This window comes from Capra hircus (genome assembly GCF_001704415.2).
Source record: "Capra hircus breed San Clemente chromosome X unlocalized genomic scaffold, ASM170441v1, whole genome shotgun sequence".
Lineage (NCBI taxonomy): Eukaryota > Metazoa > Chordata > Mammalia > Artiodactyla > Bovidae > Capra > Capra hircus.
Window position 1 is genome coordinate 10,443,352 of NW_017189517.1, and position 17,698 is coordinate 10,461,049.

Here is a 17,698-nt window from a genome sequence, read left to right on the forward strand (position 1 = left end):
GCCCCTGGAGAAGGGAATGGCAACCCACTCCAGTCCTCTTGCCTGGAGAATCCCATGGAAAGAGGAGCCTAGCGGGCTATAGTCCTTCGGGTTTCGAAGAGTAGGACATGACTCAAGCGACTTACTATGCTCACATGCACCAATCAAATCAGCAAACTCTTCTAATAGTGAGCCTCTAATTCCTAAGGCCTAATGCCTCACTTCCCTGCCCCACTTTTTAAGAAAAGTGTTGCTCAATAAACTGTAAGACAATGCCTAACATCACTGTGTTGGGTTTTTTTTTCTGTTTTTTTTTTTTTTCTTCCTCTCTCAGAACGGTAAGGGAGAAGGTAGCCTGCTTTTGAAGACAGACCTTTATTCCTGAGAATTATGGCAAATCATCTTATTTATCATCCCTCTTCCACCTCTGTGAATACTCAGGTGGAAGCAGATCGAAGGGACAGAAATAAGGACAGGTTAAGAAAGGAAAAGTCGTGTGTACGTGTGTGTATGTGTGTGTGTGTCTGTGTATCTGTGTTCCCCCCCGGGTCACATCTTGGCCTGTAATCTGAGTGTGTGCATGTATTGAGTTGGCCAAAATGTTCATTCAGCCACAACAAAAGCTTTTCAATAACATTGGTCAAAAACCTGAAGGAGCTTTTTGGTCAACTCCATAAAAGATTTGCATAGCTGGTGGAGCTAGTTCTCACCCTTCAGCCCTCTGTTAGATCCTCCAGGGCTAAGGCTGGGGTTAGGGCAGAAAGTGGGGAGGACCTCAAGCTGATGGATGATGACTCTGTTTTTTATTTCCTGGTTTTTCTTGACAGATTTCCCTAGACAAGGTCCCTCTGGGGAGAGTTTTGGGAGGGAGAGAATCACTGAGGGAGAGAATTCCTCTTAGCAGCTTACACACCATCTTGTTTAATTTTTTGGCCAAACTTCACTCTTTAAGGTAAGTTCTTGCCTCTGGTAACTGTCATGAACTGACATATGGTGACTCACTGTAATTATGAACTCTTGGTATTTACATGATGTGCTGTTTATTCTCAAATATGCTCTCTGATTTATTCTGTAAATTTCTCAGCACAACCCCTGGCTCTCAGCATGAATCAACGTCTACTTTAATGATGTTCCTCAGTTTTTCATTTTCACAGCTTCTCAGCTTTGGAAGGGACCTTAAGGATTATCTGGTGACCAAACAGAGGCCTCAAGATGTTTCAAAACCAGAAAAGAACAGCGAGTTCTCCTGATGAAATGCCGTTTCGGTTTATCTGTGCTCCCCTCCCAAATCTCCCCTGTATCCTCAAAGTCAACACGCACATTTCTCAGGCCAATTTATTTGAAGCTGAGTGGTGTCCAGCAGGACACTTGCCTGCAGACATCGTTGCTCTTCCCCACTGCCTCCACAGAACCTTCTCTAAGGGCTTCTGTCCTCACCTGTTATTAAACAGAGAGGCAGTATGACGTGGTGGTTAACAGCAGGAACCCTGGGGCCGGATGCAGAATTTAAAGCTGGCTGTGCCATTGTCCACCCACGGGAACTCGTGGGCAAGTTCTTCAGCTCCCAGTGCCTTTGTTTCCTCCTATGTAAACAGGAGGATAGTAGTGCCTCACTGGGCTGTTGAAGGATTAAAGGACTTAATACATATAAAATGCTTAGAATAGTGCCTTGTACACAATTAACACCATGTAAGTGTTTGCATTGATTTTACTATTTGATTATCTTGGGGCTCTGCCTAATGAAAAGCCCATTTCTTCAGTCTGCTCTGTCCCATCTAGCTGCTGGAAAGAGAGCAATCAGATGGCATGATGTTGCTGATGATCACTCTTAATTGTTAGTATTTATACTGCAAGACTCAAAGACTGCTCTGATATGAACATTTGTATCCTCTCAAAATTCTTGTGTTGAAATCTTAACCCCCAAGGTGATGTATCACCCGGTGAGTCCTTTGGGTGGTGATTACGTCATGAGGATGGGGCCCTCATGAATGGGATTGGTGCTCTTACGGAAGAAGCCTCAGAGAGTTCTCTCACCCCTTCCGCCATGTGAGAACACAGCAAGAAGGTGTCAACCAGAAAGCAAGCCTTCACTAGAACCCAACCATGTAGGCACCTTGGTCTTGGACTTGCAGCCTCTAGAACTGTGAAAAATAAATTTCTGTTGTTTATAAGCCATGTAATCTGGACTTTGTTATAGCAGCCCTAACAGACTAAGACACAGAGGTTAAGTAATTTTGCCCAAAGTCACACAGCTAGGAAGTGGCATAGCTAGGAATCAAATCCAGGGTGTCTGACTCCAAAGTCCAAGCATCTATGAGGTTCATGCATTAGTGCCTGGGTGTGCACATTTTTTAAAGAGACTATCCAAACAAATGAATTTCTAATGGTTAAATTTCTAAAGTTATTTGGAGGCGGTTGTATTGAGCCAGCTTAAACATACTACATATCAATTCATTATAACGTTATCTCCAGCTATATCTCCAGGATGCTATTCTCCTGGAATTATGTAATTGCTCCCCTCCCTGTATAAATTCTAGTTGTTCCTATGGGCTTAGCTCAAATTCCACCCAGGAAGTTTGCCTAAAGTTCATGAACCTCTGCTCTCTTCCTTACCCTCTGCTTGTATTCTTGTGTTACACTTGTGCCTAGTTTCTAGATTGGTATTCCCAAGGAGGCTGTGGCATGTGTCATGGCTCAGACATGTTTTATTTTCACAGCACCTAGCATAGGGCTACGTACTCAACATGCTTTCACTAGCTATATATTTATTAAGCATTTTTAATGGAGAAAAATAGCTGGACCCAGGACAAGCCAGTTAATGAACAAATAATTATAATAAAAATTAAGAATGTGATTCATAGCACTCAGATCCTTTTGGCAAGCTTGTAATTTCTGTCACCTTAGATGCCATTATTTTGGTCTTAGCTTCTCTCTTCTTCAGAGAGGTGTGCTTGTTTTGTAAAATAAAAGATAAACCTGTTTAGCATAAATTTCACACCTAATAAGTCATTTTTATTCACTAACACCTTCTACTGAAAAAGATTAAAGATCTTTGCCAAAATTAGCCTTCAGACGTCATAGTGGCAGATGAAGAAGGATTGGAAGTAACCTACCATCAATTTCAGAACCGGAAGGGTCCTTATAATTCATTTTGTCCCATCTCCTCATTTTACCAATGAGGATATTGAGACCCAGAGAGGGGAAGGGACCTGCTGGAGGTGACACAATTTATTCACTTATTCACCCAGTTATTTATTCAACTAACAAATATTTATTAAATTCCTACTATGTGTATTGTGTGGTGCTGCTGGGGGAGGGTTCTCACATGCAAAAGGGTGACCTGAGGTGGGGACCTGAGCCACTCATTTTGGTGGAGTAATCACATATAAGAAATGCCACAATTTAACTACAAACCCTCCTCCGCCCAAGTTCCAAGTCTCACAGCTCTGCTTTCACACTACTTCTTCTAACATCTTTTGGTCAAAACCTTAACTGTCATTACAACATATTACCTTAAGTGAAAGTGTTAGTCACTCAGTCGTGTCCAACTTTTTGAGACCCCATGGACTGTAGCCCACCAGTCTCCTCTGTCCATGGAATTCTCCAGGCAAGAATACTGGTGTGGGTTGCCATTTCCTTCTCCAGGGGATCTTCCCAACCCAGGGATCAAACCTGGGTCTCCTGCATTGCAGGCAGAATATTTACTGTCTGAGCCATCAGGGAAGCCCCATATTGTTAATAAGACGCCACTCTTGGAAAACATGTGTCTCCTCTCCCACCCCTCCACTAGCGGTGGCTCTTGGGGAGAGGGCCAGAGCCCAAGGCAAGTAAAATATGGCCCAGGGGCTCTGGAAGCACAGAGCCCCAGCACCCCAGCTGTCTGGGAGCTCAGGAAAGGCCTCTGTAGGAGAGGTGTCAGCTGAGATGGAGGTCAAGTACCAGCTAGAAGATTTAAAAAGGGTGAGGAGAAGGAGGGAGGGGTGTTTCAGGCAGAGGAAACCACTTCTGTAAAGCTTCAGAAGTGGTAATCGGTCCAACCAGAGCCTAGAACTAAAGGGCAGAAGAGTGAGCAAGGGTTTAGTTCCTTTCCCTGAATGGCTGCCACTTTGTAGGTCAAGGAAATAAAGCCAGAAAGTAGGTTAATTCAGTCCCAAGTCACTATGTGTTTCTCCCCCTTTGGCCTTCTCACTACAGAAAACCATATCTCTTAGACTAAGTTGGGAAGGGTGTTAGGTATTTGGTCCACCTTCCCTCATGTTACCAGTGTCCCAGAAAGGGGAAGGGACTTTCAAGAAACAAGAGGGCCTGGGCTAGGACTTTTTTTTTTTTTTTTTGACCATCTGCCAGGACCCTTTTCCTCTGGATCTTGCTGCAAACCCTCCTCTACATAAGAACTGCCCAGGGGGATTCCTCTGGGAAGGGAAGCACTGACCCACCAGGCTGGCTTTGGTTGAACAGAGCTGATCACGAACAGAAAGTGAGTAGCTTCCTCAGGGGGCCCCAGGCTGTGTTCATAATTCCTCATTTATCAGTGGCTGAAGGGCTCAGAAATTATTTGTTGCTCAGTTTCTCAGTCGTGTCCGACTCTGCGATCCCATGGATTGCAGCACACCAGGCTTCCCTGTCCTTCACCATCCCCCGAAGCTTGCTCAAACTCATGTCCCTTGAGTCGGTGATGCCATACAACTATCTCATCCTCTGTCATCCCCTTCTCCTCCTGCCCTCAATCTTTCCCAGCATCAGGGTCTTTTCTAATGAATCAGGTCTTCACATCAGGTGGCCAAAGCATTGAAGCTTCAGTTTCAGCCTCAGTCCTTCCAATGACTATTCAGGGTTGATTTCCTTTAGGATTGACTGGTTGGATCTCCTTGCAGTCCAAGGGACTCTCAAGAGTCTTCTCCAGTACCACAGTTCAAAAGCATCAATTCTTCAGTGCTCAGCCTTCTTTATGGTCCAACTCTCACATCCATACATGACTACTGGAAAAACCATAGCTTTGACTACATGGACCTTTAGACACTGTTGAGGTTTGTCATAGCTTTTTCTTCCAAGGAGCAGGCGTCTTTTAATTTCATGGCTGCAGTCATCATCTGCAGTGATTTCGGAAAATTTGAGGAAATTTGAGGGCTTGGTATCTTCTAAAAGTGGCCCAGCAGGTTCTTCATGAGACATCATCAGGGTGCCCCACTTCTAGGCTTTCTTGGCAAGTCCTCAGAAGTTTTGCTTCCTGTCTATCCTGTCCTGTACCCGCCTCACCTCTCATCTCTTCAGGTGAGCCCCAGAAGCAGCTCCTTCCCAGCTGCCTGGCCGCCTAAAGCCTTGGCCTGTGGCACATGGGCCAAGGCCCATCTCAATGGCTCTGCATTAGCAAGCTCTGCATCTCAATGGCTACATTTCCTTTAGACCAATGTTTATGATGCATCCCTGCTCTATCATTCACCAACTGTGTGACTTTGTCCAAGCTTTTGAGCCTTCCCAAGCCCCAGTATACCTGAAAAATGCCTACATTGTTCCAGTGAGAACTGAAGATAATGCACGTGAAACACCCTTAACAAAGTAACTGGCTCACCGTAGGTACAAGATAAAACCCCTGTTGTGTCCTAGACCATGCGGGGGACATCAGGACACATAGTGCCTATGTTCAAGAGGTCATGGTGTCCTGGGAGGACACTGTTCCAAGCTGGATGATAATCAACCAGCTTCCATTGCCAATGAGGATGCAACAGGAAAAGGTTGTAACTAACCCATGATGAGTTGATGTTCCTTATAAGGAGCTCAGTTCAGTTCAGTCGCTGAGTCGTGTCCGACTGTTTGCGGCCCCATGAATTGCAGCATGCCAGGCCTCCCTGTCCATCACCAACTCCCGGAGTTCACTCAAACTCATGTCCATCGAGTCAGTGATGCCATCCAGCCATCTCATCCTCTGTTGTCCCCTTCTCCTCCTGCCCCCAATCCCTCCCAGCATCAGAGTCTTTTCCAATGAGTCAACTCTTCACATGAGGTGGCCAAAGTACTGGAGTTTCAGCTTTAGCATCAGTCCTTCCAATGAAAACCCAGGACTGGTCTCCTTTAGAATGGACTGGTTGGATCTCCTTGCAGTCCAAGGGACTCTCAAGAGTCTTCTCCAACATCACAGTTCAAAAGCACCAATAAGGAGAGGCTCTCTCAAAGAAAGTGAGGATGGATGAGAGTTAGAATTGGGATAAACTGTGTCATGTCAACCTACTCCAGTGTTCTTGCCTGGAGAATCCCAGGGACGGGGGAGCCTGGTGGGCTGCCATCTATGGGGTCGCACAGAGTCGGACACTACTGAAGCGACTTAGCAGCAGCAGCAGCAGCAGCAGCGTCATATCAGAGACTGGAATTCACTAGCAAGCAATAGCTGAACTTTGTTGCAGGTGCAAAACCAGTGCTCATAGGATAGATATTTGGGTATATGGCTGGAAATTGGTCCAGCTGTGTATAATTTAGACCTGATGTGAAGACAGGAGATGAGCTAAATTATCTCTGAAACTTCCCTCTTAGCTTGTGATTTTATTTTCCACATCTGTACCTAATGCGTGCAGTACTTCAGAATTCTAGACTGATGATTAACATGCCAGAAATTAGAAAGGTAGGACCTGAACTCCTCTTCCTTGTATGTTTCATCTGCAGACCAAAAACATCACAAAAGCATTAACCGCATATGTCGTGAGTGCCAGCATTTCTGATATACCCATTCAAAACTTGGCAGACCCAGTGGTTATTACTCTGCAGCATATTCAAGGAAACCAGGTACCATATCCATTTTCATCTGAAAATATAAGGCCTCAGATCCCCTTCCTGATTCTCCTGTTAAAAATAATTGGCTACTTAACAGATGTGATTCCAAGATATAACGAAGATTGTTCCCCTCCAGGTAGCAGAGGTGTATTGTAATTGGGGACTTTAGAAATAACGCCTTAGTCCAAAGGGATAAGTAGCAGCAGATTTCCAGTGCTGTGACAGATTGGCAGGGGAGTGACTGGGGGCAAGTGGATCTTTTGGTTTTCCCATCACTCTAAATGATATTTAATTCCATTTATTTTTGAGAAAGGCAAGTTAATCCAACATAGTGAAGCATTTTTATCCTTTGAATTTCCATGAAGAGCATTAAAATATGTATTAATTATCACCAAAGAATTAAAACCATAGTCATATGGCATAACATAAGGTATATATTACTAAATGCTCAAATTTAGCCATGATATAAGAATGAACTACTACTCCATTCTTTGATGTTAATCTATGTCCAGTGTGGAGTCTTAATAGCTTCCTTCATTGCCAATCTAAAAGACCATATGGTACAGCATATTTTTCACAGGTCTTAATTCTAGAAGGAAAAAAGGAAGAGTGGGAGAAGGAGTTCTTTTTAAAAGATACCAAATAAAATATATTTAACGGGTAAGATCTCTTAATTCTGGCTGCGGCCACAGCTCTCCAGGCATCCCCAATAACCAATTTCTAATTGCCATCCAGCTCCTTGGAGGTTGCAGGAGCTGGTGAGGCTTCAGGAATGCTCACTAGACCTGATGAGGAGGCGGATTAATATTTTTTTATTTTAAAATGTGTTTGTTTTACTTTTGGCTCTGCTGGGTCTCTGTTGCGGTGCGGGCTTTTCTGTAGTTGTGGTGGGCGGGGCCGCTATCTGGTGGCGGTGCTCGGGCTTCTCACTGCAGTGGCTTCTGTCGCAGAGCACAGGGTCTATGTGGGCTTAATGGTTTTGGCTCTTGGACTCTAGCGCGTAGGCTCAGTAGCTGTGGCTCATTGGCTTAGTTGCTCCACAGCATGTGGAATCTTCCTGGATCAGGGATCAAACCCGTGTCACACTGGCAGGCATATTCTTTACCCCTGAATCACCAAGGAAGCCTGAGGCATCTGAATATTGTATCCATAAGGCTTGATCTCAGCTATGAGCCCCAAATTCCAGAATTTCACAAGAAGCACCTACTGCACATTAGAGCCCCTTCAATTCTCCTCCTGGGCCTTGTACCAGGAAGACATGGCAAATTCTCACTTTACCAACGATATTCAAGGATACATACCAATCACTGTAGCACTGACATATTGTTTTGTTACTCACTTGTAAACCCCAAGATGAAGTGAAGTGAAGTGAAGTTGCTCAGTCATGTCCGACTCTTTGCGACCCCATGGACTGTAGCCTACTATGCTCCTCCGTCCACGGGATTTTCCAGGCAAGCGTACTGGAGTGGGTTGCCATTTCCTTCTCCAGCGGATCTTCCTGATCCAGGGATCGAACCCAGGTCTCGCACACTGTAGGCAGACGCTTTACCGTCTGAGCCACCAGGGAAGTCCAAGATACTTGGAGTTTATTTTAAAACTGGCTTACAAATGGTGGGTGTGTGTCTACTCTTTGAGAAAACATTAAGAAGAAAAGACTTGTGTGTAGTTGTCATTATTTGGTGACAGTCACAAGGAAAGCTATTTGCCTCTGATTTTTCTTTTTTCTAGAATTATAATCAAGTTCGCTGTGCATTTTGGGACTTTGGGAATAACAGTAATTTTCATAGCAAGGTTTGGCTTTCACTCTCAATGAGACTTTGTTCCTGGCCATGTTGCTATTTGGGAGTTAGGTGGGAGCAAGCTGTACTGAAGCTACTGTCTTAACAGACCCTACAGGGAACTCCGAATGACCAAGATATGAATATGCTTCATATCTAATTAAGGCATGGGAGTTTCATTTTTAAAACTTTCTTTTTGAAAAAAAGACTTATTTGGGAGATTAGAAAGAAAGCACATAACTCAGCAAACTGGAAGAAAGAAAGTTGGAAGACAGCAGTACAGAGCAGCCTTGAGCTGTTTGAAGAAAGCTGAGGAATGAAGAACTGGCTCTTTATCTGAGCTTTCCCATGAGATCCGCCAGGTCTACTATCTCCTCTGTTTTCCCTCTTCTCTTCTGTATTGACTGTGTGACCTTGAGTGGTCCACTTACTCTCTGCTGCTGCTGCTGCTGCTAAGTCGCTTCAGTCGTGTCCGATTCTGTGCGACCCCATAGATGGCAGCCCACCAGGCTCCTCCATCTCTGGGATTCTCCAGGCAAGAACATTGGAGTGGGTTGCCATTTCCTTCTCCAATGCATGACAGTGAAAAATGAAAGTGAAGTCGCTCAATCGTGCCCGACTGTTAGCGACCCCATGGACTGCAGCCTACCAGGCTCCTCCATCCATGGGATTTTCCAGGCAAGAGTACTGGAGTGGGGTGTCATCGCCTTCTCCGGTTTACTCTCTAGGTGCTTCAAACTTTTTATCTTTTCATGGAGGGGGTCTCTAAGGACCCTTCCTACCTGATTGAGTATGAGTCTTTGAAGACCATAAGAGAGAGAGTCATGGAAATAAAGCGCTAAATGTGTGAAGTAAGTCAGACAGAGAAAGAAATATCACAGGATATCACTCACATGTGAAATCTAAAAAAAAAAGGGGGGGGGGCTATAAATGAACTTACCTACAAAACAGAAATAGAGTCCCAGATGTAGAAAACAAACTTATGGTTACCAGGGGGTAAGCTGGATACACTGGGAGTTTGGGATTGGCATATACACACTACTATATATAAAATAGTTAATAAGGACCTACTGTAGAGTGCAGGGAACTCTACTCAATACTCTGTAATGGCCTATATGGGGAAAGAATCTAAAAAGAGTGGATATATGTATATGTATGTCTGATTCACTTTGCTGCACATCTGAAACTAACACATTGTGAATCAACTATACTCTGATAAAATTTTTAAAAAGAGAGAGAAGTGGTGATGGAAAGGAATTGCTGAATGGGTTCCTCTTAAGCTTGCCATTGCCATTGGAATCTGTAGGGAGGTAGCCCAATCTCTGAAAATTCCCAGACAGAAGCAATTGCCCCTGGAATGCCAGGAGTGTCTCTGGGAGCAGTCCTTCCACCTGTAGAAGCTCTGTCTGGTATGTTTCCTTTTTTAGTATCCTTGAAATTCTGGGGTGGAGGAAGGGAATACTACTTTCTTACAACAGAGATATCCCTGTCCTTTCCTGGTCCCCTTCAAGTAGTTCAGGGTAAGATTTCTGTAAAATGATAAGCTTTGTCCCCTATAGCCTCAATAAGCTGATCTGTGTGTTCATTAATATCCATTCATGGGCTCCTTCCAGGTCATCTTTTGCCCCCACCCTCTGTCCATGGATATAGAACTTCTAGAATCTCTTAGTGTTATCCTGGATGGACAAAATTTAACCACACTTAGCTGCCTGTGCTAGGAGAACCCCTGTAGTCTAGAACTACTCTAGAGGTTTAACTCTAAATGTCATCTAGTACCCAAGATCAGGAGAAGGCAATGGCACCCCACTCCAGTACTCTTGCCTGGAAAATCCCATGGATGGAGGAGCCTGGTGGTCTACAGTCCATGGGGTCGCACAGAGTCAGACACAACTGAGCGACTTCACTTTCACTTTTCACTTTCATGCATTGGAGAAGGAAATGGCAACCCACTCCAGTGTTCTTGCCTGCAGAATCCCAGGGATGGGGGAGCCTGGTGGGCTGCCGTCTATGGGGTCGCACAGAGTCGAACACAACTGAAGTGACTTAGCAGCAACCCAAGAGCTACAGGTTCTCAAGGTATGTGGGTTAGTTCTAGAAGCCTGAATGTGCTCAGGAGTGAGAAACTAGGCAGGTGTCAAGCAGACCAGAGGCTTTAATTGGTCCTAAGGAGTTCTAGACCATAATTCGACTTGAATGCAAAACACTTGAGACCATTTGAATTCTAGGTTGAGCTGGTTGTTTCAAATGCTTATTCCAGTCCCATTGAGGAACCCGACGCGTCAGCCTGTATTCCATAGCTCAAATGCTTCAAAAAGTTCTAAATCTGTTTCCTCTTTGTGCTACTTGAAAAAAACAGTCCTTACTCTGTCACTCCAACATAGTGGCAGGACTGCTGTTAATCATTAAAGTCTGTCTTAATCTGTAGAAGAGCAGGAAAAGTGAGAATCAAAGTTTTGCCATTTATAAAGTCCTCCACAAGTCAATTTTGCCTATTAGGATTAATTTAATTTCAGTGTTCAATTATACTGCTATCCTGGTGTCTTAACGAACAATACTAATTATAGCACACATTGGAAAGGTACATATAATGAGAAGTTAAACATTTCTGAGAAAAGCAAAATTGCTTTGAAATTCCCTTCTGTTACTTGCAAATGGACAAGGTGGATGGAACTCATCAGGCTATAACATGAAGGAAACAAACGTAAGTTACACAATCTGTCAATGTGATCACCTTACCCATTTCGGAGTCTTAATGGTGAGTTGTCTCAGTGTGTGAAGTGTTAGTCGCTCAGTCATGTTGGATTCTTTGAAATCCTATGGACTGTAGCCCACCAAGCTCCTCTGTCCATGGAATTCTCCAGGCAACAGTACCAGAGTGGGTAGCCATTCTCTTCTCCAGGGGATCTTCCCAAACCAGGGATCAAACCCAGGTCTCCTGCATTGCAGGCAGATTCCTTACCGTCAGAGCCACCAGGGAAGCCTGGTTGCCTCTTAATCACTCCTTAATAGAGTTTTGACAACTTTTATTAGATTACAGACTAGGAATATATGTATGAACTAAGTTATGTTCCTTCAGATTCTTTCCCTATATGTGTATATTAATATATCTTTTGGTTTTTAAAAAATGGGATCAAATTATACATACTTTTTTTACTACTTGCTTTTCACTTAACAATATATATTGGACACCTTTCAGGCAAGCATATGTCTATCTACTTAAATTTTTAAAAATATTTTTATGGTATTCCACTGTGTGAATTTAACACAGTGAAATTTAACCAATCTGCTACAATAAGCATTTGAGTTGTTACTGTTTTCCTCCATTATGAATAATGCTATAGTACACATTTTAATTTATTAGATGACACCACCCTTATGGCAGAAAGTGAAGAGGAACTAAAAAGCCTCTTAATGAAAGTGAAAGAGGAGAGTGAAAAAGTTGGCTTAAAGCCCAACATTCAGAAAACGAAGATCATGGCATCTGGTCCCATCACTTCATGGCACATAGATGGGGAAACAGTGTCAGACTTTATTTTGGGGGGCTCCAAAATCACTGCAGATGGTGACTGCAGCCATGAAATTAAAAGATGCTTACTCCTTGGAAGGAAAGTTATGACCAACCTAGATAGCATATTGAAAAGCAGAGACATTGCTTTGCCGACTAAGGTCCATCTAGTCAAGGCTATGGTTTTTCCAGTGGTCACGTATGGATGTGAGAGTTGGACTGTGAAGAAAGCTGAGCGCTGAAGAGTTGATGTTTTTGAAGTTGGAGAAGACTCTTGAGAGTCCCTTGGACTGCAAGGAGATCCAACCAGTCCATTCTGAAGGAGATCAGTTCTGGGTGTTCTTTGGAAGGACTGATGCTAAAGCTGAAACTCCAATACTTTGGCCACCTGATGTGAAGAGTTGACTCATTGGAAAAGACTCTGATGCTGGGAGGGATTGAGGGCAGGAGGAGAAGAGGACGACAGAGGATGAGATGGCTGGATGGCATCACCGACTAGATGGACATGAGTTTGGGTGAACTCTGGGAGTTGGTTATGGACAGGGAGGCCTGGCGTGCTGCAATTCATGGGGTCGGCCACGACTGAGTGACTGAACTGAACTGAATACTGGTGTATTTCTATAGAATAAATTGATGGAAGTAGAATTGCTTCCAATTAGAATATTAAATTTTAATAGTTATTGCTAAATTGCAGTGTAAGAAAGAAATATTTATTTTTAACACTTGCGATAGTTAACCAAGCAAGAGTTTTCTGATCAACTTGGACATCCAGGCTTAGAGCCTTGGAGTAATTGTTAATCCTTCTCTCCTTTCATTTCCTGTGGTCCTCCCTAACATCAGGACTTGATGAGTTTTCCTTCAAAATGGCTCTCAAATGCATTTCCTTCTTCTTTACCCACCCTTGAATGCTTTCTTAGTTCTCCTAAGTTACTGTACTGTATATATTATATACTGGTATATGAATATGTTGTGTATGAGTTGTTTCTTCTACTAATGGTAAACTCCCTGAGGGCTGAGAGTCTGTTTTATAGTTTTCTTTTTCTTTTCTTTTTTTTTTTTTTTTTGCCATGTGTACTCAACAAATAAGAGGTAAACCCATTGATACGTATTGAACTGTAAGAATTTTGTTTACCCTCCTGCAAATTGGTTAGAACATTACAGCATGAGTCAAAAGACCATGGTTCACAGTCCAGCTCTGTTACTAGCTATCTATGTGATCTTGGTCAGGTTATTTCACTTGTTTGGATCTTAAATTTGTCTTCTGGAATGTGAAAGATTGGAGTAGATGAGGATGTCTTAACCTTAGTGCTATTGCTATTTTGGGCCAAATATTTCTGTGTTGTGGGTGCTGTTTTGTGCATTCAAGGTTGTTTAGCAGCATTCCTCGTCTCTACTTACCAGATGCTAGTAGCACCTTCTTCAGGTGTGACAACCAAAAATATCTCCAGACGTTGCCACATGACCCAGGGGAGGGGTAAAACTGTGTCCAGTTGAGAACTACCAGAGTAGACCAGCATTTGGTAACCTTTTAGGAGTCACGAAGCTCCATTGCCATCTGATGACAAGTATGAACCGTCTTCCCAGAATGATGCACAAATATATTCAAGTAATTTGCACACTATTTCAAGTCTTTCATAGTTCTCAGGTTAAGAAATTACCGGTTTATGTGATCTCTAAGGTCCATTTGTCTTTTAATTTTATGAAAATTATTGAAGGTCTAAGGGAAAGGAACATTTTTTTTTTTTGATGTTCTGTGCAATGTTTTGGAACGCTCAGTTCAGATAATAATTCACAGTGTATCTCAAATTCACATCTATTAGTTTGGTTATATTTGAAGTGTGGAACATGTTAATGACAATAAAACCAAGGACTAAATGTTCTTCCAGTGCTGTTGATGGCTCTCCATACCCCATACACAGTAAGTTGCACTAGGCATAATCAATGAACAATACACAGTCTTACTGTATATCCATCTACATACTCTGGTTTTATGCGAGCTTTAACAGAGATGCTGTACATCCTGGGAACCTACTGTTAGTGAGCACTGGAAACTTTTTACCATAAACTTGCCTAGCCAAATGTATAAAATACAACACATTGCATTCCCTAGGATTTATCCAGGTCTGCAGTGGATGTAGTGAATGAATGGATATTAATGATTATAATATATATCAGATGTGGAATCGCCTCCATTTTCCTGGGAGCTGCAATAGTGACATACCTAGCTTTTCAGTAAGTTGGTAGAGTTTTACTCTAAGTTTAGTTTGGTTTGATGGATGCACTTGGCATTGTAACCTTGTTAATTTAATGTTAATTTAACAAAAATGTTCATATTCATCACTATAAGCAGAGGTCAGATCCTTTAGATTATGAAGTTGCCAGGTTAAAAAAAAATCAAGGCTCCTCTGAAAAAAAGATTGTAATTGAATTTTTAAAACAACAATAGGTTTGAGATAGGAAAAGATTTCTCCAACAGGGTACAAAAACATTAAGTATTAAAGAAAAAGTTAATCAATTGGACTTAATTAAAATTAAGAGCTTTTTTTCATCAAAAGATACCATGAAAATAATGAAAATGCAAGCCACAGATTAAGAGAAGATATTCACTATACATATATCTGACAGAGGACTTGTATGCAGAATATATTAAAAACTACAAAGCAAAAAGCAAAAGAAAGACAATACATTAAAAACAGGCAAAAGACTTGAAAATTCTTTTCAAATGAAAATGGAAAATTCTTGAAAAATTCCATGAAGTCAAGTGTCTGGATCTTTGAAATACCCAAGTAACTATGTGAAATGGTTCCTGTAGCCATCCTCCCACTTGGTCACGTGTAGATTTAGTCTTGAGTCAGTTGAAGGAGTGTTGGTGGAATTGTAGTATCCAAGAAAGTCTTTCCTTCCTTTTCTTCAAAACAGGAGACTGCTTAGCTAAGAGAAGCTATTATTATTCCTATTACTAAAGGTCACCTTGCTTGGAATATTTTGATTCTACCTGGAAAGATGGTGGGAGACTAAAAAATTTGTACATGTACTTACATAGTACATGTAAGGCAATATGAATAATTAAATTTTAATAGGCAGTTCTTTTATTCTTTTAATTATTATACATACAAAGCATGACCATGCTTGATCAAAAGCAGAGACCCTGCCTCACATTGCACCTTTTTATTTAACAAACTTCAAAAAGATCATCCTTCCAAAATCCTGATCAACTTGTACACAGCACTGCTAATGCTAAACCCGGTATTTCTAGTCAATTCCTGGTCATCATCATTTCAGAAAGTGGGCCTTTGTATCACGGCTGCTGTGGCACTTCATTACTTTCTGCTTGTGTCTTTGACTCGGATGTGCCTGGAGGCAGTCCACATGTATTTTGCTCTAGTCAAAGTCTTCAACATATACATTCCCAATTATATCTTTAAATTTTGTCTGGTTGGTTGGGGTAAGTATATCTGCCATTGTCCTTGATGTCTATGTTTCAAGCCTGTGTCTGTCTAATTCTATTATACAAGTATTAGGGACCAAACTTCTGCTATTATCATAGGTAAGGAATTAAGCATTGCCTCACTGGTTTTGGGGTGGGCATTTCTTTTTCTGTCTGTATTGCTCTGTAAATCAAGATTCAGACCTCTATGGCGAGACACTGGTTCACACATATTTACTGAGCAGCTGCTGCTGTGCTGTGCTAAATGCTAGATCTATAGTAGTGAACCTGTCAGCTTTTATCCTTCTCTTTCTCAAGTTACAATCCCAACAAATACACATGGATACAAAAGCCAACACTGAGGTAGTGTTCCATGTGCCCAACATGGTTCAAAGCGTCTCACTGAATCTCAGCTTGAATCTTCAGGGATTCTTTGGTGGCTCAGTGGCAAAGAATCCACCTGCCAATGCAGGAGATGTTTGACCCCTGCTTGGGGAAGATCTCCCCGAGAAGGACATGGTAACATTCTCAAGTATTCTTGCCTGGAAAATCCCATGGACAGTGGAGCCTGGCAGTCTACAGCACATGCGGCTGCAAAGATTCAGACATGACTGAGCAACTAAACAACAGCAACAACCTTTAATCTTCACCATATCTCTATGGGAAAGGTTTCATCATTATTCCCACTTAACAGATGAGGATGCTGAGGCACAAAGAGATTATGGAATTTGCCAGAATTTGCACAGCTAGTAAGTGTCAGAACTGGGGTTTGAATCAGGGAGTCTATCTCCATAGTTTGGACGTTGACCTCTAGGATGTAGTCAGATCGTCTAAGGGCCAGGGAAAACACCGGAAAGATGTGAGAGGGTGCTGGATCAGACATATTCCGTTTCACACCACGTCTTATAACTGTCACCATTCTGCCGCCCTAGAGAAGAAGCCAGGAAGGAACTTAGCGTGAATAGTTCTCATTGGTGGCTTTCCTGTAATTCTAAGTGACATGAACAGCTCAGCTATTCCCCACCCCTTGCCTATTCAAACAAGATTTAGCATTCAGAAAATGTGTTGGATCCATAGGAGATGGAAAAACGCAAAAGGGCAAAATGGCTAGTGCAAAAAGGCAAAATGACTGTCTGAGGAGGCCCTCAAATAGCTGAGAAGAGAAGAGAAAGGCAAAAGAGAAAAGGAAAATATACCCCTCTGAATGTAGAGTTCCAGAGAATAGCAAGGAGAGATAAGAAAGCCTTCCTAAGTGAACAATGCCAAGAAGTAGAGGGAAAAAAAAACAGAATGGGAAAGACTAGATCTCTCTTCAAGAAAATTAGAGATAGCAAGGTAACATTCCATGCAAAGATGCGCTCAATAAAGGACAGCAACGGTATAGACCTAACAGAAGCAGAAGATATTAAGAAGAAGAGGCAAGGATACACAGAAGAACTATACAGAAAAGATCTTAATGACTCAGATTACCACGATGGTGTGATCACTCACCTAGAGCCAGACATCCTGGAATGCAAAGTCAAGTGGGTCTTAGGAAGCATCACTATGAACAAAGCTAGAGGAGGTGATGGAATTCCAGTTGAGCTATTTCAAATCCTAAATGATGATGCTGTGAAAGTGTTGCACTAAATATGTCAGCTAATTTGGAAACCTCAGCAGTGGCCACAGGACTGGAAAAGGTCAGTTTTCATTTCATTCCCAAAGAAAGGCAATGCCAAAGAATGCTCAAACCACCTCACAATTGTACTCACCTCACATGCTAGCAAAATCAAGCTCAAAATTTTCCAAGCCAGGCTTCAACAATATGTGAACCAAGAACTTCCAGATGTTCAAGCAAGATTTAGAAAAGGCAGAGAAACCAGATATCAAACTGCCAACATCTGCTGGATCATAGAAAAAGCAAGAGAATTCCAGAAAAAACATCTACTTCTGCTTCATTGACTATGCCAAAGCCTTTGACTGTGTGGATCACAACAAACTGTGGAAAATTCTTCAAGAGATGGGAATATCAGACCACCTTACCCACCTTCTGAGAAATCTGTGTACAGGTCAAGAAGCAATAGTTAGAACTGGACATGGAACAACATACTGGTTCCAAATCGGGAAAGGAGCACGTCAAGGCTGTGTATTGTCACCCTGCTTATTTAACTTATATGCAGAGTACATCATGCAAAATGCTGGACTGGGTGAACCACAAAATGGAATCAAGAAAGCTGGTGGAAATTATACTTCCTTAGAAATGCAGAG

At 42.3% G+C, this 17,698-nt stretch overlaps 1 protein-coding gene across 1 annotated transcript in view; it reads left to right on the forward strand.

Annotated features, from left to right (window-relative positions):
• Nucleotides 1-17,698, forward strand: part of ADGRG4 (adhesion G protein-coupled receptor G4) — a 98,165-nt gene that overhangs the window by 64,749 nt on the left and 15,718 nt on the right. The window contains 7 exon segments of the mRNA XM_018044067.1: nucleotides 807-900; nucleotides 903-931; nucleotides 6,634-6,753; nucleotides 8,470-8,514; nucleotides 11,170-11,274; nucleotides 14,135-14,255; nucleotides 15,200-15,469. Of these exon segments, the coding sequence (XP_017899556.1) occupies nucleotides 807-900; nucleotides 903-931; nucleotides 6,634-6,753; nucleotides 8,470-8,514; nucleotides 11,170-11,274; nucleotides 14,135-14,255; nucleotides 15,200-15,469 (784 nt within the window).